This window comes from Fragaria vesca, linkage group LG7, assembly GCF_000184155.1.
Source record: "Fragaria vesca subsp. vesca linkage group LG7, FraVesHawaii_1.0, whole genome shotgun sequence".
NCBI lineage: Eukaryota > Viridiplantae > Streptophyta > Magnoliopsida > Rosales > Rosaceae > Fragaria > Fragaria vesca.
This window is the reverse complement of record NC_020497.1, coordinates 12,116,859-12,132,649: the sequence shown is the minus strand read 5'-3', so window position 1 is coordinate 12,132,649 and position 15,791 is coordinate 12,116,859. Positions and strand designations below refer to the sequence as shown.

At 40.9% G+C, this 15,791-nt stretch overlaps 3 protein-coding genes across 3 annotated transcripts; all 3 read left to right on the top strand.

Moving 5' to 3' along the window:
• The first annotated feature begins 2,229 nt into the window (after window positions 1–2,229).
• On the top strand, window positions 2,230–6,787 carry LOC101300681 (pentatricopeptide repeat-containing protein At2g33680-like). The gene is made up of 2 exons (XM_004308613.1): window positions 2,230–2,250; window positions 4,652–6,787. Exons 1-2 carry the CDS (start codon window positions 2,230–2,232, stop codon window positions 6,785–6,787), a joined length of 2,157 nt encoding a protein of 718 aa, XP_004308661.1.
• Window positions 6,788–9,229: 2,442 nt separating this feature from the next.
• Window positions 9,230–11,350, top strand: LOC101300404 (pentatricopeptide repeat-containing protein At2g33680-like). Its single transcript, XM_004308612.1, has one exon. The coding sequence runs from the start codon at window positions 9,230–9,232 to the stop codon at window positions 11,348–11,350; it is 2,121 nt and encodes a 706-aa protein (XP_004308660.1).
• Window positions 11,351–12,999: 1,649 nt separating this feature from the next.
• On the top strand, window positions 13,000–14,871 carry LOC101300109 (UDP-glycosyltransferase 85A2-like). Its single transcript, XM_004308611.1, has 2 exons — window positions 13,000–13,513; window positions 13,943–14,871. The coding sequence occupies exons 1-2, from the start codon at window positions 13,000–13,002 to the stop codon at window positions 14,869–14,871; spliced, it is 1,443 nt and encodes a 480-aa protein (XP_004308659.1).
• The last annotated feature ends 920 nt before the right edge of the window (window positions 14,872–15,791 follow it).

Genomic DNA, 15,791 nt, shown 5'->3' with positions numbered 1-15,791 from the left:
CTTACGGTGTGGATTTCCACTTTACACTCACTTTTCAATTGAATTTTCACATCTCCACCGTCTATTCTTTAGATACTAATGTATAGATCATCTCTGCAAAATTTTAGTCAATTTGGTTATCATTAAGGCACTCAAAACTGCGTTAATTTTGTTATAAACATGAATAGTTCAAGTTCGACAGAATTATGTTCATCCATTGGTTTAATCGAGTTTGAGTGTCTTAATGATAACCAAATTGGCTGAAATTTTATAGAGATGATCTATACATTAGGATCTAAAGACTAGACGGTGGAGATGTAAAATTCGATTGAAAAATGAGTGTAAAGTGGAAATCCGCACCGTAAGAATAAATGCGGACATCCGCACCTAAGAAAATACTCTGTATATATATATATATACAGCCCCCTTCCAGAGTGGGATCCCGCTTTGAAATTAAAGTGCGGGACTCTTTATTTCGCTCACTTTCAGGTCGTATTTCAACATCTCAACCGTACAATGTCTAAAACACAGTGTATAGATCATTCCTACAAAGTTTCATCAAACTTGAAGATCATTTGAGTACCGAATTAGATTAAGTAAATCAACACAACAAAAGTTGTCCAAACAGAACCGTTCGTGTAAATTACGATTACGGAAGCTCAAATGATCTTCAAATTTGATGAAACTTTTGGATGAATGATCTACACACTGTGTTTTAGACATTGTACGGTTGAGATGTGGAAATACGACCTGAAAGTGAGCGAAATAAGGAGTCCCGCAATTGAGACTATATATATATATATATACATATTACCAAACTATATATATTATGATTAAAAAATTTATGTATACCAAAACTATAATATATTTATTTACTTAAACCCTTATTCTTAATACACTTGATCTGCCTCGTGGAAATATTTGTTGGTCAAATTTCATAAACGGTGAATTTGGCCGGCAAGCTTGCATGCGGGGGAATGTATTTTTTGACGTTAGTACATAAACATCATCAGTATTTCAAGACAAACTGTAAGTAATCATAAGGCTATGCATTAGAACCTTTAAACATATCGATAATGCCCACTAGCCTTAATTTTAATAATTTTATTTCCACTAACAGAATCAGATTTTAAAATTCCCAAGAGCTAACTTAAACAGCATAAAGACAAATATACCCTTAATGAATTAAATAAATTACAATAAACCATTATAAGAGCAGAATTACAATTATACCCTTAATGAATTAAATAAACTACAATAGACCATTATAAGAGTTGACTATTATAAAATAAAGTTTTTATAACCGGATTCCCACGACCAATGACGTTGACCAGACTCCGGCAACCTTGACCGGGCTCTGGGGACAGTTGATCGGACTCCGGGGGTCGATGACGGGACTCTGGGGACAGTTGACCGGGCTCCTGGGACTGTTGACCGAACTCCGGGGGTCGATGACGGACTCTGGGGACAGTTGACCAGGCTCCTAGGACCGTTGACCAGGCTCTTGGGGCCGTTGACCGGACTCTAGGGGCCGTTTACTAGACTCCGGCGACCGTTGACTAGACTCCGAGGGCCGTTGTGCTTTACTCACTTATAACAGGTTCCTATTGGGGGCAATATGCTCACCTATTAGGGTTAGTAGGACCTCCTACTAGGGGCAGTAGGACATCGTACTAGGGGCAGTAAGACCACCTATTAGGGTCAGTAGAACCACCTACTAGGGTCAGTAAGGGCAGTAGGACCTCCTACTGGGGGATCTATTGGGGACAATAGGGGTCAATTAGGGGCAGTAGGGGTCTATCGGGGCAATAGAGGGTCTGTCGAGGGGTATATTAAGGGCAATAGGGGGTTTTTTGGAGGCAATATGAATGGGTCTGTCTAGGGGTCTCTTGGGGGCAATATGAGGCCTATTGGAGGCAATATGAGATCTATTAGGGGCAGTAGGTGGGGTCTATTGAGGACAATAGAGGGTCAGTAGGTGGGCAATAGGAGGGTCTACTAGGGGCAGTAAGAGGGTCTACTGGACATAGGAGGGTCTACTAGTCTATCTAGTTTTCCGATCGTGGTCGCCCACCCATGTTTTCCAACGCCATCCAATGATCTTCGAATTCAATCTAATGTAGTACCTAGAGCATATTTTATTATTTAGAGACTGAGTTGAAAGTACTACCTGACCCATCTTGGGACCATAAAAAATATAAGTAAAAGGAAAGAATGAAAAAGAAATGAATGGGGGAGTCCAAGTCTAGAATGGCGTATGGGAATGCAAAGGTGAGGCCCCTCCTCCACCCTCCTCACAGAGCAAAAATTCAACAATGAGCAAATCCCCCTCCTCCTCGTCTTCTCCCACTCTCCTCTACTGTAGTACTGTATAATACATAAATACCAACCTCCTCTTCCTCTTCCCCATCATCACAGCCTGCCAATTATTATTATTAATAAAATCAGATCCAATCTCTCTCTCTGTGAATGGTCGTTGTGGATGAGCAGAAATAGGTGCAGATGGTGATGGAGAAATCCAAACAAAATGGACGAAGAAGACAACACGACTTCCCTCTCTTCAAACCCAGAGCATCTAGACCCAAATCGAAACTCGACCGGGACCCGAGTACGACCAATGTCGCCGGACCGGAGCTTAAGAGGTCCACAGACCAGGACGCGAACTCTAACACCAACCTCTGCCTTGCCGACTGGCTTATCTACAGACGATTTCCAAGTTTGGGTTGAAGAATCCGACGCCGGTGTAGGCAATAGTGAAGCAAGGAGAGAGAGAAGATTGGAGGATGCCGTCGTTGAGAGGTAGGGTAGTGTTTTCTGTTGGATGTTGTCGCCGACGAGATCCAAGCTTTCAGATTAGAGGGAGGAGAGAGAGAAAAGAGAGAAAGAGATCTGAACCAGAGAGGATTTAGATCTGAAAGTTTGAATGTGAGAGATAAGAGGTGTTGAGAGATGGGGGTATTTTAGACAACAAAAATATTAAAAAACCTGAAAACTTTGTTAGTGGGAATAACACCTTTGGGTTGATGGCAATTTGAGAATCTTATTTTATTAGTGGGAAAAAAATCTTCAGAATTAAGGCTAGTGAGAATTTTCCCTTAAACATAATAACAGAGAGCAAGAAATTGAAGAAAATGAGACTGAATGCTGATTTCTTTTTTGGTACAACTTTTTTGAATATTATTGCAGCTCACATTCTTCTAGCAGCTACTGTAGTTTTACTCGATCCAGTTAATCTACTATGTTGAACTGCACCTCATCAAAGATAAATCATAAAGTTATTACATGTGTACCATCTAACATTCTTTCACACAATTTTTTCTCAAATCACTATTACGTTTGCCAAATTTAGTGTATCTCACATGTATAAACTTGAAAACTGTTTCACACGCATACGTATATAACCAAAACAATTTTCAGTCAAAATTTTTCATCACTCGTCATCGTGATTACATCATGTCGAACTGCATCACACGTAAGTGTTTCAAAGTGGTTTCACATGTGTATTACCAAATAACCAATCCAACCAAATTTGGAATACTTTGATCTAGATATTTAAGGTTGCAGTATTATGAGCAAGTATTATGAGCACGTTCATACAATTACAGAGTTATTATACGCATTTTCTCGCTCAGCCATCCAATGTCGCTCTCTCATTGGGAATGCATTGGAGACAGTACCTTTCCTTCAAGGATCTTCTTTTTTGTGTACAATATGCTCATAAATGTGTCATGATCAGCCCGGGCGTGGAGTTCATCAATCATCATAGCCCCTAGGTCTTCTAGTTTTACTGTGTACAAGAATTTCCATTGCCTGAGGCCCTGCTTAAAAGCCATCTCTTCAACTCTTATATTGATGAAATATTACACTCTTGTGTTAGTCGACTACCAACGGTTGACAAACGACTTCAGACTCTCATCGTCTCCCTACTGGATTTTAAACAGTTATGTGGTGTTTCCCCCATCTGTCTATAACACAAACCGCTTCACGAATCTATCCACTAGCTGTTTGAATGACTCCATCAAGTTAATCAGGGGTTCGTAGAACCAGTTTAGAGCTTCACCGGAGAGTGTCCCTTGAAACATGGTACATAAAACCGAATCTGTGTACTCTTTCATGCTTGTCTATGAACTGAAGTTGTCTAGGTGCTGGAATGGATCACCCACCCCGGCTTGGCATCAAATATTTCATCGTGCTGAACCTTACTTTGTCCATGATTGCCTTAGAAAATGACCCGACTTCTCTCTTCAAAGCAAGCGCCCATGTGTCTTTGGCCAATAGCACCTGCATATTTTGATTTATTTATTTAAATATTGCTTCCAATCTTCTTCTGGCCTGCCTCCCGGATATTTTCTTCTACAAGTCTCGGTGGTGTCGGGGATCCCTGACCTTCCTGACTCTCCAGGAAGAGGTTGGTCCCAACATTAACTGCCCTCCTCCTGTCTGTTTGGCCCAAGTCAGGGGTGATTTGGCTACGCTGCCTCCTGGGAAGTGCTGGCTACGGCCCTTGGCGTCAGTCTAATGCATGCTTATATCAAAGACATTTGTTAAGGCTGCATTCTCATTCTCTAGCACCTTCTGCCATTGCAGCCTCCTGTCGATCATTGTCTCTCCCGCTTTAGGACCAATTAGCCCACATAGGTTCCATCATTTCCCCCATGTCATCCTGGTACAGATTACTCATAGGGACATCAAGCTCACACTCTTTATGAGTCGTTACCGCTCCTCCTTGTTCTCCACTCTCCAGCACTACACTCGTCTAAAGCACCTCCAAGCAGCCAAACCTCTCCACGCTCACATCATCACAACCGATTCCTCCTCTTGCCTCTACATCGCCAATGCCCTCATCAACCTCTACGTCAAGTCCGGAGACTTCCTCACAGCCCGCCTCGTTTTCGAAACCATACCTCACAGAGACGTCGTCTCATTCAACACCCTCATCAATGCCTACTCTCACCACCACCAACACTCCTCACTTGTCTTGGAGCTCTTTCGACGCATGCGCCGCGACAACACCTTATCTGACACACATAGTTTCGCTGGTGTTTTCAATGCTGCTCCGTATGTAAATGACATCCTGGGTGGGCGGCAGGTTCATGGACTTGCTGTGAAGGCTGTGAGCTGCTTCGGCGTCTTTGTTGGGAGTTCGCTTGTTAACATGTATTGTAAAATGGGTTTTGTAAGGGATGCACGTAAGGTGTTCGATGAAATGCGTGAGAGGAATTCGGTTACTTGGGCTACTATGATTTCGGGGTATGCAATGCATCAGTTGGGTGGGGATGCGTTGGAGGTTTTTGTGCTGATGCGGAGGAGTGAGGAGAGGGAAGAAGAGAATGAGTTTGTTGTGACTGCGGTTCTTAGCGGCTTGATGATTCCTGAGCTTGTTGATAGGGGTAAGCAAGTTCATTGTGTTGCGGTGAAAAATGGGCTGACGAGTTTTGTTTCGGTTGGGAATGCGCTTGTTACAATGTATTCGAAATGTGGGAGTTTAGATGATGCGCTTAGGACTTTTGAGATGTGTGGCGATAAGAATTCTATCACATGGTCAGCGATGATATCTGGTTTTGCGCAGAGTGGGGATTCGCAAAAGGGTTTGGACTTGTTTTCAGACATGCATTTTTCTGGGGTAATGCCGACGGAGTTTGCGTTTGGTGGGGTCATCAGTGCGTGTAGTGACATTGGTGCTCTTGAACAAGGGCAACAAGTGCATGGTTACATGATCAAGTTGGGATACGAATTCCAAATATATATAATGTCAGCTTTGGTTGACATGTACGGTAAATGTGGTAGCATTAGTGATGCTCGGAAGGGGTTTGATTGTGTAAAAGAACCTGATATTGTTCTTTGGAGTTCTATGATTGGAGGGTATGTAGAAAACGGGGTAAATGAAGCTGCTTTGAGTTTATGCTGTAAAATGCTGAGGGAAGGATTTTTGCCCAATGAGCTTACAACAGCTAGTATCCTAAAAGCGTGTTCAAGCCTATGTACTTGTGAACAAGGAAAGCAAGTCCATGCCTGTACCATTAAATATGGATTCGGTCTTGAATTTCCCATCGGAAATGCTCTTTTTACTATGTATGCAAAGTGTGGGAATTTGGAAGATGGGAAGTTGGTGTTTAGGAGAATGCCTATGAGAGATGTAGTTTCTTGGAATGCAATGATATCTGGGCTCTCACAAAATGGGCAGGGTAATGAGGCTCTAGAGCTCTTTGAGGAGATGCGATTGGGGGGTAATGAGCCGGATTCCGTTACATTTGTGAATGTTCTCTCTGCTTGCAGCCATATGGGATCTGTGGAGAGAGGATGGATTTATTTCCAGATGATGTCTAATGAATTTGGCATTGCCCCAAGGGTGGAGCATTATGCTTGCATGGTTGATGTCCTGAGCCGTGCTGGGAAATTATATGAAGCCAAAGATTTCATAGAGTCCGCAACTATTGATCATGGCATCTGTTTATGGCGTATTTTATTAAGTGCTTGTCGGAACTATCGGAATTATGAATTGGGAGCATATGCTGGAGAGAAGCTAATGGAGTTAGGTTCACTAGAATCACAGGCTTATGTGCTATTGTCAAGCATCTATACTTCCATGGGTAGGCGGGAAGATGTGGAGCGGGTAAGGAAGATGATGAATCTTCGAGGGGTGAGTAAGAAGCCTGGTTGTAGCTGGATTGAGCTGAAGAGTCAGGTTCATGTGTTTGTTGCTGGTGATGTGATGCATCCTCGGATTGAGAATATAGGTGTTGAAATCCGAAAGTTAATCAAGCATATGAAGGATGAAGGATACCAACCTTCCTCTGCCACTTTATGAAGTTTTTGACAAGTTCATCTGCAGGTTCATACACTATTCTTCCATTCTTTCTTGAGGAACTCTGTTTACTTTTGTTTTCTTAACAAATCAATTTTTGAGGAAAAAACATTGGCAACTCCTAATTTTCAAAATGAAAAACACAATCAAATTACAATCAACTGAAATGTGCAATTTACAGTTGAATCCTTTTGTATATATGGGATATTATTGTATGTGCTCCAGATATCAAAGTAAATCCTTCTATCTTGATCCTTTACCTTAGTTTTTTTCTGTCAAATACTGCTTTTATTCGAAATATATATGAAAGACGTGTGCAGTCATTGCATACCCAATTTTTTTATTTAATTGTTCATATACTCAGGTTTTTGTTTTATTTTCAGACGTCTAGATTAGCTTGATGTGATGCTCTTGAGTAATGAATCATGTGTGTTGGTCTGACAATGTCCGAAAACTAAGGGCCATATTCATGAATCACAAACTCATTAAGAACGAATGATACTAACCATGAGCCGTGAATCTGAACAAATAACTACATTTGAAGCAACTATTGGTATAACCCTGTCTTCCTGCCCTGCATAATTCAATAGTTGAAAATATAGGAAAGGATCAGAGAAAATTTAACTTGAGATTAACAATTTATAATAGGCTCGATGACTTGGTACCCTTGTACGGTAAACTAATAAGCCACTAAGATCTTAATGCCGATCAGACATCAATATTTCTGTTGAAACAATCGAAATTCAAGATGTTTTCCAGTTGATCAGTAATAAGACCATGCTTAGCTCCCGTCACTGAAATCCAGTACAGATGCATAGACTCAATATATGACTAGCATTGAAAAAGTAAATAGAAATTTCAGAAAAGCACATGAGTTCTAAGACCATCTCAGTTTTTATACAAGAAAATATAAGTGACATGGGTATGTCTGTATATAGCCAATCATCAGAGCCAAGTAGCCTAGTATCAATAGAACTCTGTTACTAATGATCAATACAAAACTGGGAACTTTCTTTCTGCTCTTTCCATGTCTGGCCCCCAGAAGAAGAAGCTTTTATCAGTTAACCCTCCTTTAGTTGACATACATTTAGTGGCAGCAACTGCATATAGTTGTAAACTTCATAGCCTCTAGGGTGTAATCATAGTGGCAACAGAAACATAAAACATCAGTACTTGCTCGACACTGAAGAACCAGAATCCAAAAGTTGAAGTAAATTCGAGATTAATAAAGATATCAACGATTGAGTGGACTTAATCTGTAATTACATAGTTCCACGTTATCTCCAGATTATAATCTTTTCAATGAGAAAATTCAAGACATTCTACTGTAGACTTGGGCTCAAACATTTTGTAGAAAATTCTAACATACCCCAAATCCCTGTTTCAATGAAAAAGATTACGACTTTTAACTGTTAAAGCTGATAATGAGTTTCTTGTTGATCTTATGCTAATTTTCAGCTTCAGTTGAGCTTTTTTGGGACCAGAGATTGGGATTCCTAGTTCGATGACAATACTGTTGGCATGTTAACGAAGAAAAAGATCCAAGAGAGGAAACAACGGATTTAACCCTTGAATCAACAATGAGTACATTGAAGTTATTGATGAAAGAGAGATACCTGCCAGACATGCATGGCATGTCATATGGTATGCCAATCGATCAATATCCTAGAGATGTGAGCAATCTTGGGCCAAGCTTCACCTGTCTCTTTGGCACCGTTTCTCAAGCAAAGGACATCCATGGATAAATAGATGAGCAAGAGACAAGGGTAGTCCACAATCTGGCAAGCAATGGAGTGCAGAACAGTTGCTGATCTCCAAGGTATGAAGAGAGTTGAAATGGCCAAACCATTTGGCCTTATCAATGGTCTGACACTTCAGACGGTGGAAGCGGATCATAGGATAATCGAGAGTGCTGGGCAACATGCCCTCCGAAAACCAATCTACTTCTTCACATTCTTCATCACAGTCAAGAACTCAAAGTCAAGTCTTCGGACACCTTTGTTCAGATTCTGCATGCTCTTTGCCTTCAAGCTTTTACTGTTCATGACGATGAGTGATTTTAACTTTGACGGAACCCCCCATAGCAATTCTGGGCAGTCCCATAACAACAGGAAAGATTAGGACAGTCTGATACAAAATGTCAAACAACATTAGGAAAAACCCCACCTTCATTCTCCTCAACTTCAACATGAAACCATTCTTGCAATCCATTCATATCATAGAATCAACGATTGTAGAGACCTTAGACCTACCTAAATGGAATGTTTGCACGAGTAGTGTTGTCACCATAAACCCTAAACCCTACCAAAAAAGAGTAATTTCCCAAACATTACAATCCTAAACCCGACACTTGAAAACTAGCATGCTTAGAAACAAGACCAGACAGTTGAAAGGCCAAGAAGAAGAAGAATTTAATGTCTAACAAATCCCGCTCTTGCTCTGTTGATGAATCTTTCATCTCTTCCTTCTCTCTTCCGCTCCTCAATCACAACACTCCTCCACTACAGCCGTCAAAAAGACCTCCGACACGGCAAAGCTGTCCACGCCCACATCACCAAAACCGGGTCCTCTTCTTCCCTCCACGTCTCCAACACCCTCGTCAGCTTCTACCTCAAATGCGGAGACTTCCCCACCGCACATCTCATCTTCGAGGCCACGCCCAACAAGGACGTTGTCTCATTCAACAACCTCATCAATGCCTGCTCTCATCACCACCAACACTCTTCTCTTGTGATGCGCCTCTTTCGACGAATGAGGGCGGAAAACACCTCCCCCAACTCCCACACTTTCGCCGGAGTCTTCACCGCTGCCTCGTCTGAAGCGTCTGATGTTTTAGGTGGACGGCATGTGCATGCTGTTGTGATCAAAGATGTGAGATCTTTCGACGTCTTTGTTGGGAGTTGTTTGGTTAACATGTACTGTAAAATGGGGCTTGTGGGTGATGCACGTAAGGTGTTTGATAGAATGTCTGAGAGGAATTCCGTTTCGTGGGCTACTATGATTTCGGGGTACGCAATGCAGCGCATGGCTGGCGAGGCGGTGGAGGTTTTCAGGTTGATGAGGAGGAGTGAGGAGAATGAGGGGGAGAATGAGTTTGTTTTGACTAGTGTTGTGAGTGCGTTGGCTGTTCGTGAGTTTGTTGATACGGGGAAGCAGATTCATTGTGTTGCGGTGAAAAATGGGCTGATGAGTTTTGTGTCTGTTGGGAATGCGCTTGTTACAATGTATGGGAAATGTGGGAGTTTGGATGATGCGCTTAGGACTTTTGAGCTGTCTGGTGATAAGAATTCGATCACTTGGTCTGCTATGATATGTGGTTTTGGGCAGAGTGGGGACTCCCATAAGGCTTTGGACTTGTTTAGAGACATGCATTTTTCTGGGATAATGCCGAGCCAGTATACGTTTGTTGGGGTCATCAATGCTTGTGGTGACATTGGTGCTCTTAGAGAAGGACAACAAGTGCATAGTTTTTTGTTGAAGATGGGATTTGAAGGGCAGGTATACATAATGTCTGCTTTGGTTGACATGTATGCAAAATGTGGTAGAGTTGCTGATGCTCGTAATGGGTTTGAGTATATAAAAGAACCCGATGTTGTTCTATGGACTTCTATGATTGGAGGGTATGTACAAAACGGGGAGTATGAAGCTGCTTTGGGTTTGTATTGCAGAATGCATAAGGAGGGAATCATGCCTAATAAACTTACCATGGCCAGTGTTTTGAAAGCATGCTCGAACCTGAGTTCTTTTGAACAAGGAAAGCAAATTCATGCCCGTACAATCAAGTATGGATTCAGTCTTGAAGTTCCAATTGGAAGTGCTCTTTCCACCATGTATGCAAAGTGTGGGAATTTAGAAGATGGGAATCTTGTATTTAGGAGGATGCCAGTGAGGGATGTAGTCGCTTGGAATGGAATAATCTCTGGCCTTTCTCAAAATGGGCGAGGGACAGAGGCCTTAGATCTCTTTGAGGAGATGCGATTGGGGGAAACGAAGCCAGATTACGTTACATTTGTGAATGTGCTCTCCGCTTGCAGCCATATGGGATTCGTTGAGAGAGGATGGATTTATTTCAAGATGATGTATGATGAATTTGGCATAGCCCCAAGAGTGGAGCATTATGCTTGCATGGTTGATGTTCTGAGCCGCGCTGGGAGGTTAGATGAAGCCAAACACTTTATAGAGTCAGCAACTATTGATCATGGGATTTATTTATGGCGTATTTTATTAAGTGCTTGTCGTAACTATCGGAATTATGAATTGGGAGCTTATGCCGGAGAGAAGCTTATTGAGTTAGGAACATCGGAATCATCTACATATGTGTTGTTGGCAAGCATATATACTTCTTTGGGCAGGCGGGAAGATGTAGAGCAGGTAAGGAGGATGATGAATCTTCGTGGGGTGAGTAAGGAGCCTGGGTGCAGCTGGATTGAGTTGAAGAGTCAGGTTCATGTGTTTGTTGTTCATGATGAGATGCATCCACATATTGAAAACATATATGCTGAGATCCGAAGGTTAATAAAGCATATGAAGGATGAAGGTTACCAACCTTCTAGTATCACCTTTTGAACTCCATGACAACTCCCCAGCAGGTTCATAAGTGGAGGTATCATTGTTTCTCCTTGAACTCACGCATTATTTCTTTCCTAACGATTGAAATTTTTTGGAGAAAGAATACCCATACTTTTCTTCTGTTTGGCTTAAAACTCGCGAAGAACACAATAAGATCAATTTTGCAAGGAATATTGTTACATCTTTTGAACTTGTTGCTTATTAGGTTGTTTGATAAAGTTGGTTAGTTTGTCGTTGTTTGTTGTTGTTCGCTTTGTTTTTCTTTTGTACTGCTCTGTACATTCTCTTCGTTCGTTTTCTAAACTCTGTTCATTCTTTCTTTCTCTTGATAAATTCTACTTCCTATCAAAAAAATAAAAATAAAATTGTTGCCATTTACATCTAATATTTATAATATTGCCCACTCGAATGATACATTATTTAGTTCATTGTTGTCCTTAACATTTTGGGTCTCGCTCTTCATTGATTCTATGCATCTTCTCTCATTGCATCTTTATTGTTTTCCTTTCTTTGATTATATGCGGTGTGCAAAAAACAGAAGAACCTATTTCTGGTGTGGCTAAGATAGGATAGTAGAACCTATGATCAATTGTTACTGCTGGAGGAATTAGAGATCACTGGAGCATGGTGTGCAGGCCTCAGTTGAGTTACTTGAGCTCCTACGGTCCTTGATCTAGAGTAGGAATATCATGAAAATAAACTTTTGTGACTGAGTCTTGGCGTCTTGATAAGACTTGGGTATGGCCACTACCTTCTTAATAAATTGCATGTAAATTAAGATCTAGTGCTTTGAATTAGGAGTAAGGTATATCCCTAGTTACAAATCCCCTGTTCGTCTTTGCTTCATCACTTTTTATTTTACTTCTTTGATTGAGTGAGGTAGCAAGCTTCCTCGGTTACGTTAGTAAGTTAGTAATACACCCACTCAATCAAGTTAGTAATAAACATCTACATATTTATTCACTATAGTCATTTAGATTCAATTAGTTCCAACTTCCAACTACGTAAAACTTGGACCTGCAAGAATTGACGACTTTATTAGCAGAAACGTACTAGATTGATTGTTTTTGGCAAGACGATCAATTATTTGTGGAGTCACATCATGAAAAATTAAGCTTTGTATCAATCAAGTCTACATTGATTCATAATTCCATAGTGTACATCCTCGATAGATATGTGAATGGTTCATAGCCTTTGCCTCAAAGCCACTCGGATCGAGTTAGGTTGAGATCTTCAAGAATACATTAACAATTTTATTTCATTTGTAATTCGAATTGAGCTACTGAAAACAACTTTCACTTCGTTTACTTGATTGTTTATAATTAACGGGATTCTATCAGCGTTATAAACGTCTTTAACTTGTATCGTAAGACACCTATAGTAAAATAGGCAACTATGCATATTATAGGTCTCGGTAAAAACATCCGGGGTGCATTTTGTCTTCTAATTATCATGAAATATTACAATATCAATGGAGAGTAGTTGGGAAATTAAGATAAACATAACCAGCAACCAAAATTAAGCTTGCAATGTTTCTTGATTCATTTGTTTTTTTTGTTTTTTGTTTTTTTGTATCGCAGGAGAAATGTTCTATAAAAGCAAGAATTGTCTAGCTAGCTACTATTCATATTTCTAAATTAATTAAGATGGGTTCAACACAACTAAGAGCCAAAGAACTCCATGCAGTTTGTGTTCCTTTCCCGGCACAAGGCCATGTTAACCCCATGATGCAATTAGCCAAGCTTCTGTACTCCAAGGGATTCCACATAACCTTTGTCAACACCGAGTTCAATCACCAGCGTTTAATCCGGTCCAGAGGCTCCGACTCCATCGAGGGACTACCGGACTTCCAATTCGCTATCATACCGGATGGACTGCCACCTTCAGATGAAGATGCAACCCAAGATGTTCCATCTCTTTGCTACTCCATCAGGAAAACATGTCTAGGCCCTTTTAAGGAGCTGGTGACTAAACTCAATTCCTCGTTTCAAGTGCCACATATTACTTGTATAGTTTGTGATGGTATCATGGGATTTGGGAGGGAAGCTGCTAAGGAACTAGGGATTCCTGTGGTTCAGTTTTGGACGACTTCTGCTTGTGGCTTCATGGGGTACCTTCAGTACAGCGAATTCGTCAAAAGAGGCATTGTTCCATTCAAAGGTACTTCATTTCTTTCAGATAACCTGACTATTGACATATAGGGAATTTGGGATGGTGAAAAAGATATATATATACACACACACACACACACACATAACACTATCAATTTTATAAATTCTAAAATCTAGTTAAACGACAATTTCATATTACTTTAGTAGATCTTCTCTATGTAAGGTTGGCCAGAGATAAAACTTATATTTTGTTCAGTGGTACTTAAGGTTTGCTCCTTACTCTTGGCTTTCAATGAAACCTCTCATATTATCCTTCTTTACATGTACATGTGTTATAAAATATAAATTTTACGACTAAAAACTAAATTGGGAGTATGAATGGTAACTAACTGTCTTGGTTGTCCAAATTTAGTTACTATGATATTTACACGTAAAACATCAACATCAACTAAACATTTTTGCCTTACATTTTGATCAGATGAAAGTTTCATGCAAGATGGTACACTCGATAAGCCAATTGATTGGATTCCGGGCATGAAGAATATGAGGCTCAAGGACATCCCTAGCTTCATCAGAGTCACTAATGTCAACGATATAATGTTCGACTACGTGGGATCTGAAGCACAGAACTGCTTAAAATCCTCTGCAATCATCCTAAACACGTTTGACGAATTTGAGCGTCAAGTGTTAGAAGAACTCTCAGTCATGTTCCCCGATATTTACACAATAGGTCCACTTGCTCTGCTTGGTAGGCATGTGCCCGAAAGCAAATTGGTCAAGTCACTAAGCTCAGGCTTATGGAAAGAAGACGCAAAATGCCTTGAATGGCTTGACAAACAGAAACAAGATTCGGTTGTGTATGTGAATTATGGGAGCATAGCTGTGATGACAGACCAACATCTGATAGAACTTGCATGGGGGCTTGCAAATAGCAAGCACCATTTTTTGTGGATTGTCAGGCCTGATGTTGTAAAAGGTGATTCGGTGGTTTTACTCCAAGATTTTTTTGAGGAGATTAAGGATAGGGGTTACGTAACAAGTTGGTGTCCACAGGAGCAAGTGCTAGCACATCCATCAGTTGGGGTTTTTCTAACACATGGTGGTTGGAATTCTACTATTGAAACTATATCAGAGGGTGTGCCTGTACTTTGCTGGCCTTTCCGTGGAGATCAGCTTACGAATTGCCGCTTCCTGTGTACTGATTGGGGAATTGGTATGGAGGTGAACAAGGATGTTAAGCGTGACGAGATTGAAGCACTTGTTAAGGAAATGCTAGAAGGGGAGAAATGCATGAAGATGAGGCAAACGGCAAGGGAATGGAAGAAGAAAGCAATAGAAGCTACTGATATTGGAGGATCATCTTACAATAATTTTGAGAGACTGATCAAGGTGGCACTTCATAAATAAGGAAAAGTCCCTCGTGTCTACGCATGATGGTGCAATTTGGTGAATTTACTTCCAAATTTCTTGGCTCACAACTCTGCTCGTGATTTGGCTTCATTGGATACTATTCTTTACTCTTTACCGATAATGTCGTTACCACCGTTGATTTTGTTTTTGTTTTTTGGGTTTTTTTTACGTTCTATTTGAATGTTGTTTATGTTTGTGTGTAAAGGTTTCTTTTTCTGGTCAGGTACTCAGGTTTATGCCCTCCATTGTATTTTTTCTTTTCATTGCTAAATAATAGATGGAAAACAACCTAAGAGCTCCCGGCTGCGGCACCCAAACCCTAGAAAACCCTAGGACCAAAAAGCTGCATCTGTAGCTCCTCGGGCCTCCCTTCTTGCAATCCAACCCTCACAATCTCACCTACCAAGTTCATTGATGTTGTAACTCCCTCGTTTGCCAAATCTCTCGCGCTCATGGAAAACGAAGCGCTTGACGTTTCAAAGATAGAGGGCGGCGCACCAAAACTCAACGCCCCACATCTGCTTGCAAGGCTGCTGGCCTCATCCTTAAACCTCCACGATCTCCGACAAGACCGTTATGCAACGAAGAAAGGATACCGTGTCCATCAATGCTCTGCGGACAGATTTCTCATCACTTTTGATCTTATGCCTGATCGAAACAAAGTTATAAGGGGAGGACCCTGAAGGTATGAGAAAGCTCCCATTGTCATCCAACCCTACGATGGTGCATCTCCCATCTCCCATCAACCAAGTTCCAATGACCAAACTATTATTTTTGGATTCGAATGAAAAAATTCCCACCGGATTATAAGCACCGACACTTTGGAACGTCTGTTCTGTTGTTGTAGGACTTGACTTTGGCATAAATATTATGAATGGCACATTCACCCAATGACAAGGGAATGAAGGACCAGTACT